Source organism: Pezoporus wallicus, unplaced genomic scaffold (assembly GCF_028554395.1).
Source record: "Pezoporus wallicus isolate ANWC-B61680 ecotype Strahan unplaced genomic scaffold, APGP_CSIRO_Pwel_v1 contig_6714, whole genome shotgun sequence".
Classification (NCBI taxonomy): Eukaryota; Metazoa; Chordata; class Aves; order Psittaciformes; family Psittacidae; genus Pezoporus; species Pezoporus wallicus.
Genome location: NW_026637486.1, coordinates 2,534,208 through 2,551,571, shown reverse-complemented (window position 1 = coordinate 2,551,571; position 17,364 = coordinate 2,534,208). Strand labels below are relative to the sequence as shown.

Genomic DNA, 17,364 nt, shown 5'->3' with positions numbered 1-17,364 from the left:
TAAAGCATTTCAATTAGATTTTGAATGTCTACTACAGACATCAATAATCTTTAGGTCTGATGTTTGCATGGGCAAAAATCAAGCACCACAAAAGAACTATCTATTCTTAAAAGCAAAGAAAAATGGAAGCAATTGATTTGACAAGATGCAAGAAGTGAGGAACTTGGCAGAGCCAGCAGCACACATAGCACAGTCCATGCCTTTCCGCAAAAGCAAGGCCACTTCAACACTCATGACCTGTCAGGCTTGAGTCAATCCCACCAGGAGTTTCCCAAAAAGATCAAGTCTCCTCACAACCTACTTTTCCTGTCCCAATATACACCCAGTTGGTTTTGTTTCACAGAACATTGTTAGAATCATAGAATGGTTTGGGTTGGAAAGAACCTTAAGATCATCCAGTTCCAACCCCCTGCCATGGGCAGGGACACCTCACACTAAACCATCTCACCCAAGGCTCTGACCAACCTGGCCTTGAACACTGCCAGGGATGGAGCATTCACAACCTCCCTGGGCAACCCATTCCAGTGCCTCACCACCCTCACAGTAAAGAACTTCCTCCTTAGATCCAATCTAACTCTTATTCCAAGTGATGTTTATAATCCAGAAAATATGGCAAGACAAGAAAACAGTAATAAAGCAGGAGCATAGGACTTGGAATTTAGGAGCTTCCTCAAGTTCTGCTGGGCCAAAGGGATTTCTGTTCAGTTCTCTAGAAATGACATTTTCCTATTAAGGACCACCCAGAGAGAAACCTCAATTCCAAATTTAGAACACATTAAAGCAGTGCTAGAGCTCAGCGGTGGTGAAAGCTTTTAAGGACAAAACCCACACTGGAGGACAAGCGATCGGTGTGTGACACCAGGTCCCAGCACTGCTGTGCTCATCCGCACACTGCCACGTATCACTGCACACCCTTCATTCCAGGGGATGCTCGATTCCCCATGCCCTGCTCATAGGGATCTCTTCCACAAGCAGGCTGCTCCCAAGGGGCCCACAGCCCCAGGTTAGACAGTCATCGGGTGTGGAGTGACATGAGGGCCTTCAGCGAGAGCTCAGCTTGGGACTAACTGCTCCAAAGAGCTGCTCTGCCTTCCTCAAATGATGCTTTCAGCAGGAACACTGGAGTTTTTACTTCAGTTTCTGGTGTGCCTGGTACACCCGGGATTATTGCTGAGCTTTAGACTTTAGGCCTTAGAATCCCAGCCTGGTTTGTGCTGAAGGGACCTTAAAGCTCCTCTAGCTCCAACCCCTGCCACGGGCAGGGACCCCTTCCACTAGAGCAGCTTGCTCCAAGCCCCTGTGTCCAACCTGGCCTTGAACACTGCCAGGGATGGGGCAGCCACAGCTTCTCTGGGCACCCTGTGCCAGCGCCTCAGCACCCTCACAGGGAAGAGCTTCTGCCTAAGAGCTCAGCTCAGTCTCCCCTCGGGCAGGTTCAAGCCATTCCCCTTGTCCCATCCCTGCAGGCCCCTGTCCAAAGCCCCTCTCTGGGTTTCCTGGAGCTTCTTTAGGTATTGGGAAACTGTTTTAAGGTCTTTCCTGAGCCTTGGAGTTTGAATCAAGCAGCTGCACACTCTCCTTTTCTCTCAACATTATGCCTAGATGGATCAAGAAAGCACATACAGAACTGTGTCCCTCTGTGTGTGTACCAAATGCTGATGCAGCCAAAATACCTACTCGTTTAAACAGAGCAGTGGTGTCCACATACTCCATGCTTGAGCCAATGTCAATCCCCCACCTCATCTCTCACTCGCCTGTGGCCCTGCACACACACACAGATCGCATCAAAGCCTCCAGGGAGGTGTGCTGTGGCAATTCACCCTGAAGCTGGTACCAAAGACTACTCCTCAACCTGCAGCTTCCCTGACACCCCACGCTCTCACCTCCTCTGTGCCATGGTATAGCAGCATAGACTTCATTCACTGGAAGGGGTCTGTGCTTTGGAGCAGGACAGAGAAGGCAGGATGGACCTGACAAATGCAGACTGTGCAGCATGAAAACAGAGACCTCTGGCAGCCCAGAAGAAAGGGATCTCGCAGGGAAACCAAGAACAACTCAATTGAGTGGAGGTACTGAGAACGTAGAAATAAAAGATGGGCAAAGAAAGGAGCCCACTGGGGTAAGGTGGCAAAGAGAAAACGCACAACAAACCCTTTAAGGTGTAGTACATTTGGTGTCCAAAGACTAACTGCAACCTCTACCAAAAATTCCAGACTTACAAAGCTTTTGAATACTTCCCAGCCCCAGAGAGAGAGGACTCAAGTTTCTGGTGAGGAACACTGGTTTTACGAGCATGGGCACTGATTTTCCAGGGCTGCATTAGGACAGCACAACACAGCAGCTCCTCCTCAGGTTTGGCTTCCATTTACTCAACACAGAAACACACAATAGCTGTGCTAGTCACTGGATTCCCAGGTTCTCTTAATGGAAGGATATTATGCCCACACCCAAGCTTTATTTTCCACACATAGCTGGAGTGTGAACAGAGATTACATAAACCAGCATTTCCTAACCAGCCAAGGAGAACCACCCACCTTCCCTCCACCCACCACAGAATGGCATTTTCCCTGCTGAAAGGAAGAAGATACAAGGACTTTTTCCTGCTGTGGGACCTGTACAACCCCTCCAGGCAAGGTGGGAGAACAGAGAAGGGCCTGCACAACTCCCACATCAGCATGAGTGTCAACTGAACCAACCATTCCCCTTCAGGCTAATTCAAATAAGGTGAAATGAATGCTCCTTTTGCCAGCCATGATATTCACACTGAAGAATCCTCACCTTCAATGCTGGAGGGAGAAACCTTTCAGAACCAGAAACCTTTCTGCGGTGCTTTGATAAACGAGAGGAATTAAACACAGCATCTCTCGGACGTTGCCTGGCACAAAGCAAGACTGCCCAGGCTCAAAGGGAGACCCTAAGGAGCAGGCAAACCACATCAGCCAGTGCTGGAGAACTCCAGAGAACCACTGCCTCTTCCCACCCATTGCTCCATCCATAAGAGCACGAGTAACAACTGACAACTGGTTGTAAATTTGGTAATAAGGTATTGCACACAGTAGGAAAACTTCATTTGTAAAAGATGAGGAGAACAGACCACTGAGGGTGGCTTTTCCTACTTGCCTACCAATGGCAGAAAATAGGTGATCCAAACAAACAAGTAGGACACCACTACTAGAATCAAGTAAAACTTCACAATCTATATTCTTTAGTAAAGGTGCATATTCAAAACTCCCTTCTTGACCTACAAAGCAGGCCTTTGCTACAGCAGAGCTACACTCAAAGACAGAAAGAAAATAGAAAGACAGAAAGCAGCCTTCAGTGTCATAAGAATTCATATTTTCATAAGAATTAACTCAGCAAGATGAACTGTTCAATGTCTGTTTCCACCAGAAGACAGATTTTGATTCCTGAAACACAGAAGAATGAGAGTTCAAAATGAACACTGAATCTCCAGGAGAAAACAGGCTTTACTCCAAATTTGAACTGCCAAAAATACACAATGGTACAGGTTAGTAACCTGCCTTCAGTGTTACAGTTAAGAGAGCTCCAATCTGGAAATGCTGTTACTTTGTATTAGTTAGGGATCACTTTATATTAGTTACTGGAGTAGTCCAATCCATGGTTATTAAAGAGAAGCCTATGGACAGACTCAACCTTGCCCAGGTGATGCTGCCACATGCAGTAAATCACTAATACTGTATTCAGACGCATACACCCATGCTTCACCAGACCAATGCCGCATGACTGCTGCTTGCCTAACAAGAGAGGAAGTTCAGTTTTGCTCATTAGCACACGCTCCTCTGGCTTTTTATTTTAATATCCATGTACACAAACATATCCCCCCTATTGAGAAAGGAAAAGCATTCACGGAACAGCAGAACAAAGGGAAGCACAAAGTGGTTCATACCGACTGAATTCCCTTTTTAACCAAAAGCGTTCTGCAGGTTTTCCCTTGGATTTCTGCAAATTAAATATTCCCTGAAATAAACTAAGAGGTCACCCACAAGCAACTCTGTACAGGCTGAGAAAGCTGGGGCTGTTCAGCCTGGAGAAGAGAAGCTGCGTGGAGACCTCATAGCAGCTTCCAGTATCTGAAGGGGGGCTACAGGGATGCTGGGGAGAGACTCTTCATTAGGGACTGTAGTGACAGGACAAGGGGTAACGGGTTCAAACTTAAACAGGGGAAGTTTAGATTGGATATAAGGAAGAAATTCTTCCCTGTGAGGGTGCTGAGGCGCTGGCACAGGGTGCCCAGAGAAGCTGTGGCTGCCCCATCCCTGGCAGTGTTCAAGGCCAGGTTGGACAGAGCCTTGGGTGACATGGTTTAGTGTGAGGTGTCCCTGCCCATGGCAGGGGGGTTGGAACTGGATGATCTTAAGGTCCTTTCCAACCCAAACTATTCTAGGATTAGCACAAACTCTCATACTTTAAAACTTTTGGTTTCAACTAAAACTTCAGCTTCACCAAGAGATTTCAGGTTTGTTTAAAAACAAGATCCCTGACAACAAGAAGACAAAGAGTTGTCTCTTTAAGCTCATATTAACTTTTGCTCACTGACCACTAACTGGTGGTGTTAAAAGATATTACCAGCATCAATCTTTGATATCAAAGTTTTAGAGAAAAAGCAGAGAAATGGAGATAGATTTCCCAGACAAGAAAGAAAAAGGAAGTGAAGTGAGCTGCAAAGATTTCTGGAGAAATAGAGAATGTTTAAATGAAGAAGTAGTAAACTGACAACTCCAAAAAAAAGCAATTTATGGAAAAACTGCCTTTCCACCCCCAAAACAGACTTGCCAACAGAAAGCAGAGGACTGAAGTCTCGTCACTGAAAACAGGAACTCAGCAAGAACATGTTCTATCCCTCATCACTGTATTCTGGATAACTGATGGATCCTCCCATCTGCTCTCATGTGTGACTCTTTTCATGTACGAGCAGCAGGTCTGTGGTAAGGCAGGTTTATCATAAAATCATAGAAGGGTTTGGGTGGGAAAGGACCTTAACATCATCCAGTTCCAAATCCCCTGCCACAGGCAGGGACACTTCACACTAAACCATCTCACCCAAGGCTCTGTCCAACCTGGCCTTGAACACTGCCAGGGATGGAGCATTTACTACTTCTTTTGGCACCCTGTGAGGGTGCTGAGGCACTGGCACAGTAAAGAACTTCCTTGTATCTAACCTGAACTTCCCCTGTTTCAGTTTGAACCCATCACCCTTGTCCTATCACTCCAGTCCCTGCTGAAGCATCCCTCTCCAGCATCCTTGTAGGCCCCCTTCAGATACTGTAAGGCTGCTCTGAAGTTTATTGTTCTGATACTTTCCTTATTCTTACTTATGAGCTCAGAATTAGGAAAAGATCTAAATATATTATTTTCTGCATATAAACTGAGTAGACTTCACCCTGATGCCCAGCTGAACTGTGGTAGGAGACTGTATAAAGCTGCTAAATGGCAGTTTCAGTCTTCAGAAACCAAACCCCCATTTCCTGGATTAGTTTGCTGGAGAACGGATGCTATTCTTAAGCCAAAAACCCTCACCAGTTTACAAGAATCAAGTTTTTAAGGATCCACTTCACCTTTGCATGTTTAGAACATGAGAAAAATACCAAACTAACAAGACAGGGGCTGCTTTCATCTTACAGACCTACCACGACAGGACATGGATTCTGAGGGGCCTCTCCTGTTGATACAAATATTTAACACCAAAGAAAACAAGCTGAAATTAATACTCAAAGCAATGGCATCTGTGACATGACTCATCTGCAGCCCGAAAGTTGCATTTGCAGCAAGCCCTCCGGGGCAGATATGAAAGAGAAATTGTCTCCTTCTTCAATGCACCGAGTTGTTCTTCTGTGGACAGCAAAGACTGCCCCAAGCAGCATTTCTAATCTCAAACTGTTATCTAAGCAAAACACATATGTAGCATCACCATGAAGTTAGGCTCTTTTACAGATTAAAGAGCTTCAAAAAGCTCAAAAGGCTTTTGCACTGTCACTCTAAAGCTTTTGCTGCACCAGTGCAGCACTCTCACACTTCATAACCATAGGGAGGAAATGCCATGTTGGGTTTTTCCCCCTCCTGTGTGTGTTGATGTCAAATTATTATGAGTAAATTGTTACCTCTCGGCATAAAGTGTCAAAAACAACATATGTGGGGATTTAAAAGTTAAATGACTTCAAGGAGAGTCGAGTTCTTGGATGCCTAATTTCCTACTGCAGTAGGAAACAAGGGCACCCAAGTTCACAAGAATTCCCTGAGAAAAGCAGCTGCCTACACAAACTCCATTTAAATCACCTCCCTTTATGATGCAATTGTTCCAAATACGCTATTTCACCAAATATTTAAGGCATTCAAGTTAAAGAACAGTAACTATTAATAGCATCTTTTCACATCATTAGGTCAGGCTGCAGAGCCACAGCAACTAATTAGCTGCTTTTTAGTTTTATGTGTAAATTTATAAGGAGAAGTTCTCAATTTAGGAACTCAGACTGCAAACTGTTTGGAAGTCTTTGAGGACAGCATAGGACCTGCTGCAGAAGATGGAGACTGCTGGAGACTGAAGTGAAAAAGGAGCCGTTTTTAACATCTGGACACCCTTATCTCAGCTAAGATCATAAAAGGATCCAAGAGGTTTGATTAACAAACAAGGGGAGCTGTAGGTCATCCCAGGGCTTCATGGAAATTATCACAAAGTGGTGTCACACATCACGTGCAGAGCAAGTCGTGCTGCCCAGATTTCCCTCGTTGTGTTACTTGAAGTAAAGAAAACAAGTTCAAAAGAAGCATTTCAAACAATGCTGCTTTCAATATTCTGTTTATGGAATCACAAGTGTCCAGCAAGAAGCAAAGTGTTTTCTTACTGTCTTAAGCAGAAATCTATAAACAAACTGGATTAAGTAAGGTTGATTTGACTGGGGGCTTTTTTTCCTCCCCAATATCATATTTACATGTTCCAACTTGCAGCAACTTCTCTTTTGGAAAAGCTACACCTGAGGCAGGCTGCCAGCAATGCAGATCCTGTGGAGTGCACAAGGACACAGGTAAGGTATATGCCATTTCCTCTTCTGAGCAGCTATAGAGAAGCAAGACAGTACCACTGCCCTGCAACTGCTAACCAAATCGAGAAGGCACATTAGTTCTGGTTCTTTCCATTACAATTCCCACATTGCCAAACTAAGTACCCACTACAAGGGTGTTTTGAAAGGTCATTAAATGCTTCAGACACCTCACTGCCAGCCTCACTTCACTCTTGCATCAAACGTTTTGATCAGTAACAGTCTGGACAGGATCCAAGCAGCATTCCAGAGGATGGTTCTATCACACCATTTCCTATTAAAAGTCCCTCACCCATACGAGGGCCAGTATATCTCCTCAGAGCAGGGACAGAATCTTATCTGGCACATTTTGTTATTAAAAGTAAATAAACAAAGAAAAAAGTCACACAGGTCAGCTCCAAAGGAGCTTTTCATTATTCTTGTATTAAGTACTACAAGAGAACAAGGGATTCTCAGAACCAGGATGCATGTACCTATCACAGACCAGCAATCCACAGCGGCTGGCCACAAGGCAAGTTAAATCCTCTGAAGAACAAAGATAAGCTCTTTGGCTTCTGAGCTCCCAGAGGAGCGGCACTGTTTGCAGACTAACTGTGCCCTGAGGGCCTGTGCCTTCTCCCCCAAGTAAATCAACTGACCTGGTCGTGCCAGTTCTGCCTCCTGAGTCAGCATCAGGTGGTGGGTTAGGATCTCCCTTCCTTCAAGCCAGGTGGCCACAATAATCAACTTCATCTGTTCACAGCCCAGCTCTGATGGCTTGGAATACCCACTTCACAATCACAGCCACGTTTAATATATCAATCACAAACATATTCAATAGCAACGCTTAGAATGAATTTAGAACCATCTCAGATGTGAACATCCACAGATCCAATTTCATAGAGTTAATTAAAAAGAAAGAAGGAGAAAGAAACAATCTGCCCAACTGCAAACACATGTGTCCAGCTCCATATAGCTTTAAAGTATTCAGTCCTTGGCAATATTTGGAACTAAAGAAATACCAGCTAATTCCTCTAAAAACGGAGTAACTCTTCCTGAATGCCCAGACTCTTTCATTTTGTTGAAGTAACAAATTTGGGTTCTGGCAGAGCCACAAAGCAGAAAAATCTAATAATTACAGCAGAAGTTATTTAAAGGCAGGAGGTCTGAAGAGCCATGCAAATCCTATCATTATGCAGACATTATCCAATTTCATTTTAGAGATTATACCAATCATAAGATTCCCTTTCACTGATTTGTACAGATGGAATTTTTCCCTTTCCCCACAATTAAGCAAATTAAGCAGTATTTAGATTAGCAACTTTATCACTGCGGAAGAATGTATTGATTAGCTAAATTAATCTTTAAAGAATGGAGAAGAGCTGCTACTGATTTCTTTTAGCATCTCTTCCCAGCACATTACCTTGCCTGAGAAGCCTCTGATATAAGAGCTTATAGTCTGTAAAATAAAAACAGATTGATGCATAAGATATCTTCACCTCAAAAGAACAAGGACATTCATCAGAGGATTCACTACAGCCATTAGCAGTTGTAAAAGAGTATCTTTTAATAACAGATAAAGCAGTGTGAAGATGATACACACTGTCCTCATGTCCTCCTCCTCAACAAAGGCTATCACTTGTCAAGCAGCGCTGCATTTCCTGGGTTGCAATAGCTTTTTGATCAATATGGGGTTTAGCAATCCCCTTTAGTTTTTGGCACTTAGATACAATTCATATACAAAAGAAAACCGACTTTCTTGTCCATCAATGTGATTCTTAAAGAAAATGTGGGTTTGACACTAGAAATTCATCCTTTTGCCCTCTGAGCAGCATTTTTCAAGCTGAACACATGAATACTTGAAGACCTGGCTGAAGATCAAGAAAGAAGCAACCTTTCTTCCACAACTACCACATATGTTTTTCTACTTGCTCCAGACCTTCCTTGTTCCTTTCAGTTCTACAGCTACAACTTGCTTCTGAAAGGCCTTGCACATGCTTTTTCATCTGTTTAAGTTGGCATTCATTTCCTTATCCCACACAAATGACAGGCATTAAGGAAATTTCATCTTCTGTCAGAAAAGAGGGAATAGTGCTCAAGAAAAACCCTTACAAACCAGTAACAACTGGAGGAGCAGCAGGATTCTAACATTAGACCAACAGCATCTAATAGACTGAGATCATTTTTAACTGGCAACAGAAAGTTTATATTTATCTCAGCCTTGTGTCTTATTTAAAGACACCATAATTAACACAGGCTTCCTGGCTGATGAAGTTGATGATATGATTGCCCAGTTCATTAAGAAGCTGCAACTAAGAGTTCACAGTACATTCCTTAAGACACAAAGGAAGCCTTCCAGCAAAAGCAGGGAGGGTCAACCTGGTATTCCTAATGCTTCCCCATGAAAGGGGAGGAAATACAAATATTCTTTCTTTATACATCAGAAAGCAGTAAATGGAGACAAACCCACTAAAAACCATGGGGAAAAGCAGTCATTTGAAAGCATCTCTAAATTAAAATCTTTGTGTTTTGATAGCTACAGTTAGCAGCAGATGATTTCCATTTGAAACATAAAAACATGCTCCTGTGATAATTTGATTTTCTCAGGCTTTGTGAATATTAATAAGTCCATTATTTTACTGCTTTTGTAGTAGCTTTTATTGATGGAAATACCAATTTCAAAAGCCATCCACCAAACCTCTGTCACATGGCTGCAGTCTGGTGATCTCGGGGCTGGCTTTGCTGAGCTGCCCTAAAAACAGTCTTAACAAGTCGAAAATAACATATGTTTTCAAAACGTAACAGGAGTAATTCCTGGTTTAGATCATAAGACAAGAACTTAAATAACCACATGGAAACACACTTGATTGTTCTACTTGGAATAAGTCTCAGATCACTATTTTTTACTTGGTAATAATAGCTTTTTTCTTTTGTCTCTAATGAAGCTTGATAGTTACACAATTTTCCTCCTACTTCATGCATAAGCATTTCTGAATACCTAAGGACAATTTATCTGTAAGCTATACACAGCTTTCTATTCTCTAGCCCAAAAACTATTTCCTCGCTCAGAGAATATCCAGAGCCTAAAGGCCATGTTTAGATTGAACTATGCACTGCTAATTTCTGCACGAGTTTCACAGTTACTATAGTAACAGGGCGCAAAAAAAAAGGCTTTTTTCGTTCAGTATAAACAGAAAACAAAGAAACATAACTCAAGCCCACCAAGACATGCCTCAAGTTATAGGTTAACTGCCTTTGTTATTCAAATACCTTCTTCCCAGCACACAAAGGCTGGACTAATCTGATGAGAGCCACCAAGCAGTTGGGTGTGGTAAAACAGACACTGGAACAGTCAAAGCCATCACCCACCCTCAAAATCGGGTGGCAAACAGTAAAGGCCCCAGGGAATGACAACAGCACAAGAATGTGAATCTCCTGGGTTAGAAGAATAATGCCTATATGCCTTCAGGCTTCAGACTGTGATCTCCAAAACCACAGAATCCCAGCCTGGTTTGGGTTGGAAGGGACATCCAGCTCCAACCCCTGCCATGGGCAGGGACCCCTTCCACTAGAGCAGCTTGCTTCAAGCCCCTGTGTCCAACCTGCCCTTGAACACTGCCAGGGATGGGGCAGCCACAGCTTCTCTGGGCACCCTGTGCCAGCGCCTCAGCACCCTCACAGGGAAGAGCTTCTGCCTAAGAGCTCAGCTCAGTCTCCCCTCGGGCAGGTTCAAGCCATTCCCCTTGGCCTGTCCCTACATCCCTTGTCCCAAGCCCCTCTCCAGGTTTCCTGCAGCCCCTTCAGGCACTGGAGCTGCTCTCAGGTCTCCCCTTCAGGAGCCTTCTCTTCTCCAGGCTGCCCCAGCCCAGCTCCCTCAGCCTGGCTCCAGAGCAGAGCTGCTCCAGCCCTCACAGCATCTCCATGGCCTCCTCTGGCCTCGCTCCAACAGCTCCACGTCCCTCTTGTGCTGTTGCCCCAGAGCTGGATCAGTACTGCAGGGGGTCTCCCCAGAGCACAGCAGAGGGGGAGAATCCCCTCCCTCAACTGCTGCTCACACTCCTTTTGCATCAGCCCAGCACACAATTGGCTAAAATCCTCCTCCTCTTCCCCTGGGCACTGAAGGAAGAGGAAGGAAAAGCAAAGATAACATCCTCACAATACCATAGTAAAATGTATCAAGTTTCTGCAATAACACAAGATGCATCTGCAAGCCACTTAGAAATCATGTTTTTCCAATCACGTATCTACTTTTAAACTGTCATTTCACCATGCCAATTGCCTTCAACCACAGCTTATTTCTCTCCTTGTGAGCTGCAATGTTTGAGTCTTTTGGCTTCTATATTCCAAAGAACACAACCCATCTGTAGATCAGCGTTGCAAAAGGATATGACACTTTCCTAGCACCTTTTCACCAGTCAGCAGGAGAAAACCACTGACCAGGAAGCTTTAATGCTCAGCTTACAAGAGTGCTGTCTTTAGTGCTTTTCTTACGTTGTTAAACATTCTAATCTATGAGATATGAAAGAATTTCAGTGTTCACCACCAACGTGATACAATAGGGTGGACAAGATAGTAGCTACTTTGTAGACATGCTGCAAATTTCCTTAAGTACAGATAAGGAAGAAGAGGGGGAAGAAGGGCAAACAAACAGTACTTCTTCACTGTCTCCTGCCTTGTGGTTTGTAGGATTTCATCTCCAAGGGGAAAACTCCCAGTGCAATTCAAGACTTCGCCGAGGGCTACATCATTATATGGTAGGTGGAAGCTGTGTGGTTTTCTCCTGGAAAACAACTCAGAGGATACACACAAAAAGCAAATATACAACCAGACTTGGCAGTATCTTTGCACATACCTCTGGTTAATAGAGGAAATAGCTATTTGGCTTTAGAAACCCTCATCAGCTCAATTACAGAAGCAGGCCCCACTGGGCCAGACACTGTACATGACAACAAATAAAAACAAATAAATAGTGATGCCCTTGTTGAACTCGCCTAGATGGGAACATGAAATACAGAATGCAGATAGCAGCTTTACTAATCAGTCAAATTGCTGGTTACTCTCCTTCTCCTAAGTCACTAGGATGGAAAATGTGTAATAGGAAAAATATCCCATTCTACCTTTGCTATACCTAGCTTGTAACCACCTCCCTTGCAACTTCCCTGACTGCATTTGGCAAGAGAAAGGGCCTTGCACCTCAAAGAAACACTGAGGATCAGTGAGAACATAATGAAGGGTGCAAATGGAAGTCATTAATGGTAGTTTCCAAGGACAGCCGTATTTTTCCCAAGTCATGCTGCATTCTGTCCTCAAAATCCACATAACTGCTGGGTTTGTGCCTGTGCATACACAGCAGCTCACCAGAAAACTCAGCAACGCAGTAAAAAGCCGGGGAGTGGAGATGCTGCTTTAGAATTCGTATAAAATACAAATGACAGGACTTGAATACCCCACTATAGAGTGGGCAGAAGCAGGTATAGATCCCTCCATCTAACCCCCACCTACCGCAGCTGGGGTCAGCTCGGTGAGGGCGAACTCCAACAGAGAACAGTGTGTGTGCTCCTGGTACAGCCTGCGGCATCCTCATCCCTGCTGACCTCTGCTTGACACTGTCTGGCACAGAAGCAAACTGCTCACGAAACCTCTCCTCAGCACTGAGGAATTACAAACAAGCCCTATAAAACTAAATGGAAAAACAAGACTAATTACTAACTGGCCCTCCACAACATTTGCCTATGTACTGAACCGTGGCCAAGCTGCAGGCAGCTGACTTGCAGGGAAACGTCTTTATTCACATTGGATGCTGATCTGGTGGATTTAGCATAGGGGCTTCTTCTAAGTGCAGTTGAATTTCAAAACACCATGGTCTGTTCCAGAAGAGTGATGTGTGACCTCCCTTTAAAAGCAGGAGCTGGTGCTGCAGGATCTAGGGCTTTAAAGATAGAAAGCGCTATATTCTTATTGTTATTTACTGGTTAATCTTACTTTGGACAAGGAAAAAAAGCCAAAGTGTAATACTTTTACCAGATATGTATAACTACCTCAAATTTACTTTTCACTAATTTCGGTAACCAAAAGATTTAAGTGTTCTTCTCGAGATTACTTGTGTTTTCTGCTACCCACAGAACAAGGAGTAGCAAAAACCCCCAGAAAGTATCAAGGAGAGCCTAAGTTTCACTGCAGTCCTCTTGCTTGTTTTCTTCTCCAGCAAGTATATGATTAGCTCTTCAGAAGACTGCTGCTGATGCACAGCCAGAGGCTTGCATTACACAGAATTATGTCACAGTCTCTTACAACAATGATACTGAACACTCCCAAGTCTGTAACTAACAGTAATTGCGAAGATTTACTTTTAATACACATCCAGATGTATAAATAACACATTTTAATGGGCCATCAAGTAGTCCATACATTTTTTTTCTATTGTTGCACCGACAAAAAGCAGCACCACGACCTACTGTGGTAGATGAAAGAATCCCTGCTATTCTTCGCATGCTTGCTACAGGCAGTATGACTTGCTCATTCTCTGGGGAATTGAAGTTCAAAGTTACTTGCCTCAAATCCTCACTAAATCAAAGAGCCAGGCTGCCAAACTGAGTGCTCTCCAGAATCACAGAATCCCACACTGGTTTGGGTTGGAAGGGACCTTAAAGCCCATCCAGCTCCAAGCCCTGCCATGGGCAGGGGGCACCTTCCACTAGAGCAGCTTGCTCCAAGCCCCTGTGTCCAACCTGGCCTTGAGCACTGCCAGGGATGGGGCAGCCACAGCTTCTCTGGGCACCCTGTGCCAGTGCCTCAGCACCCTCACAGGGAAGAGCTTCTGCCTAAGAGCTCATCTCAGTCTCCCCTCTGGCAGGTTCAAGCCATTCCCCTTGGCCTGTCCCTACAGGCCCTTGTCCAAAGCCCCTTTCCAGCTTTCTTGTAGCCCCTTTAGGTATTGCAAGACTGTTGTATGTTACATTCTGTTGACTGAGATAGCTGCTAGAGGCAAAACTAAAAAATACATAACATTTAAATGGATACTTAGCATGCTCAAAACTAAGTACCCCTGCATGCGAGAGGACCAAAGTACTCATGACATCACTAGACAAAGCTTTTGTCCAAAAAAGTTGTTCTCAGCAAGTATTTCAGACAGCATCTAATACTCCAACCCCTCATTAGATGAGCATTATGCTCATCATACAACTTGTCTTTGGAAACCAGGCCTCCTACTGACGCCAGGCCTCACTTCAGGGTTCTAAATTAATCATCCCTGATAAATGAAAGTAACTTTTTGACACCTCTGCTCAGCTACACTACCCAATTCTCACAGCTAGGTCTCCTCTACTCTAATAAAGAAGAAATATTTCAGCAATTACTCTGCTCTTTACCTTATCCTTCAGGGGTCAGAGAGTAGAAAGACAAATCAGCTCTAGAAATCACACTTATAGCCCTACTTTTCAAAGTAACATCAAGATTTGGTTGATCCTATTCCTTGCATTCTGTTCTGTTCAAACCTTCCAGAGCTCCACTCAAAAGAAAAGATTCTGCTCAGCCATCATGCAGGGTCCCTCCTCTTAAGTCTGTTGCAAGCTTTTGTCTTCATCTGTCCTCCAAATGGTGGAAACAGAAACAGTCTCCTCCGCATATTGCTACACAGCTACCAGAAGAACAAAAAAAAGTAGGCTTCATGAAAGACAACAGCACAACTAACCATGAAGTCCTGCCACATATGCAAATAAAATGCATTGTGAAACTCCCTCACCAACGAGATCTAGTTCAGGTTTAACAACAGGCCCTTTTTATTATTGTTCCAGACGCCCTTTTTAATGAAGTCTTGAGTATTATGCCCACTCATGCCATGACATCAAATCCTTCTTGAAATCATCCCCCTTTAAAACCCATGCATCGTACCAATATAACAATAGCCGTGAATAAGAATGCACCATCATGATCGTAAGGCACTTTGGTTTGTTCATTTTCTGTTTTAATGGCCTCATTTCGCTGTTTTAATGGGTTCACGTTAGCTCTCGTACTCTGAACTAAGCAAAAGCAGAGCCAAGGCACAAGCCGCATGCAACACATTAGTCATGCTCCTGGATCAGACCTTCAAGAAAGGGTTTAGCACTTCGGCAGCACTAACAGTTGTTCGGGGAGCAGCACACCCATCACTGCAGCGGATCTGAGCTCCGGAGAACCCCAACATCAAGGGATGAAGCCCCTCAATGATACCTGCGGCCATCCATAGGCATCTGCAGGACGCGAGGCCGGCGTTCCCCTCCCAGCGCTGCCACACCTACAGCAGCCAGCACGCCTTTTGTGCTTCCACACGTACTTCACTAGTTTACATTCCCTCTCGGGGCTTAGGATTCATTGTCTGGGGCCGGAGCGCGACGCTTCCCACACGGGCCGGCGGCTGTGTCAGCCCCGCAGCCGCCCATCCCCGCACCTCCCGCCTGGCTCCCTGCCCCGCCAGGCGGGCTCGGGAAGGAGGTAGGCAGCGCTGCTGCTCAATTCCTCCCCCGCGCCCCTCCCGGCGAGGCGATTTGGTTAAAATGAGTAAGATTTAAAGTAGCCGGATCCCCTCCTCCCCTCGGCTGCCCGCCGCAGGGCTGCCCGCCCCTCCCCGCCGCGTCGGGCCGGGCCAGCGGACGGGAATGCAGTAGCCGCCTTAGACAAGCAGGTTTGGCACCGGGGGAAGAACCGGCGGGACACGGGCGGCCCCTTCATGCCCGCATCCCCCCCCACCTCACCGCGGCCGTTGCCTGGCCCATGTGCGGGGCGGCGCTTCCCCCTCCCGCCATTAGCATAACAGAGAGGGGAAGAGGGGGAAAGAGGAGAAATTACAGAAAACAAATAAAAATAGCGAAGGGGAGGGGGGGCCTTTTCTCCCGCATAAGCTGCGGCGGGGCCGCGCCCCGGCGCGGCGGAGGGGAGGGAGCGATGCCGCAGGAGGCGGCCGCGGGCCGGCAGACAAAGGGAACCTCCCGTCGGGGCAGCGGGCAGCCAAAGCGGGGCGATTCGGGCGAGGACCGGCCGCCGCCCTCCCCGGCCCCGGCGCGGAGGCACTCACCAGCCGAGCCGGAGGAGGACCCTCTTCTCCGAGGAACGACAGCAGCGGCGGGCTCGGGCTTGGGCGGCTGTGGCTGAGCGGGGGCCGAGGGCTGCTCCTGCGCGGGGGACGGTGTGGTGGCGGACGAGGAGGAGGAGGACACGGCTCCCAAGGGACTCCAGTCGGGCTGCGGTGGCTCCGGAGCGGAGGGGCGCGGCGGCTCCGCGGGGCCGCCGAGGTCCAGCAGCTGCGGCGGCCGGTCCTGCACGGTTGCGGCGGGAGCTGGGGCGGGCTTCCTCTCCATCACCTCCAGCTGCTCGTCGAAGTCTTCGTCCTCTTCTTCTTCCTCCTCCTCCTCCTCTTCCTCCTCCTTCTCGTCGTCGAGCACGAACTGGTAATTAAACTGGGGCTGCTGCGGCCGCGCTGGCCCGGAGGAGGAGGAGACCAGAGGAGACTGGTCCAGCTCGTCCATGGTGCCTGGAGGTGGCGGAACAATGAGAGCGGGCCGCTGGGCTGTGCCTGTGCCGGCTGCGCCGCTGCGGGACCGGCCTCCCCGCCCCGGTGAGTCACCGCCGGGCGCGGCCGCCTGCCCCGCCCCGCGGCGCTGAGCGACAGCGGCGCTGGCCAATAGGAACGGGAGGGGAGATCGGAACAGCCAATAAGGCGCGGCGCTAGGTGCGGCCTCATGAATATGCAGCGTGGGAGGCGGGGCGTGCGGGGTGGTGGAGCGGGGATGGAGAAGTCGGGTAAAGTTCAGCGGCGAGAATGCGGGGTGGGGCCGGGTGGAGAGGGCGGCACCTCACGGTAACGGGGCGCTGGGGAGGTGCCCCCATCCCTCTATCCCCCCCTTCCCAACATCTCCCTATCCCTCATCCCCCAGTCCCTTTATCTCCCCACGGGCCGTGCTCCGGCAGCGCCGTGACAGACGCGCTGTGGGTGCGCACCGGGGTCCATCGCCTCCCCTCCAGCACTAGGGTTACTTTTAGCTCCCTTAGCCGGGAGCGATGCCGCAGGGACCGGTCACCGCGCCCCGGTGCCTCTCACCGCTAAGAGCCAAGCGTCCCGGGTGGCTCCGCACTGCGGGGTGGGGGGAGGCTCCTTCTCCGGCCCCGCAGGCAAGGAGCCGTCAGCGCCTTCCTCGGAGGAGAGCGGAAGGTTTAACCACAACATGATGCATAAAGCGGGCTGGGCCTGAAAAACACACAGGAGGGAGACGTGTTTAGAAGAGACAAACTTGTCCGGTCGCTCGTGTTAGTTTGGGTGAGCCAGCTGAGCAGATCCAGCCATCTCTGGTTGAATCCC

The 17,364-nt window shown here is 47.1% G+C and overlaps 1 protein-coding gene across 4 annotated transcripts in view; it reads right to left on the bottom strand.

The window, feature by feature from the left end:
* Nucleotides 1-16,631, bottom strand: part of RTN4 (reticulon 4) — a 47,900-nt gene extending 31,269 nt beyond the window's left edge. For 2 of the 4 annotated variants that reach the window (XM_057405819.1, XM_057405820.1), the window contains exon 1: nt 16,084-16,631. In XM_057405819.1, the coding sequence (XP_057261802.1) occupies nt 16,084-16,534 (451 nt within the window). In that variant the 5' untranslated portion in view covers nt 16,535-16,631. Of the gene's footprint in view, nt 1-15,175; nt 15,195-16,083 lie in introns of those variants that run through there. The other 2 variants (XM_057405822.1, XM_057405821.1) reach the window with 2 other exon arrangements.
* Between the last annotated feature and the right edge of the window lie 733 nt (nt 16,632-17,364).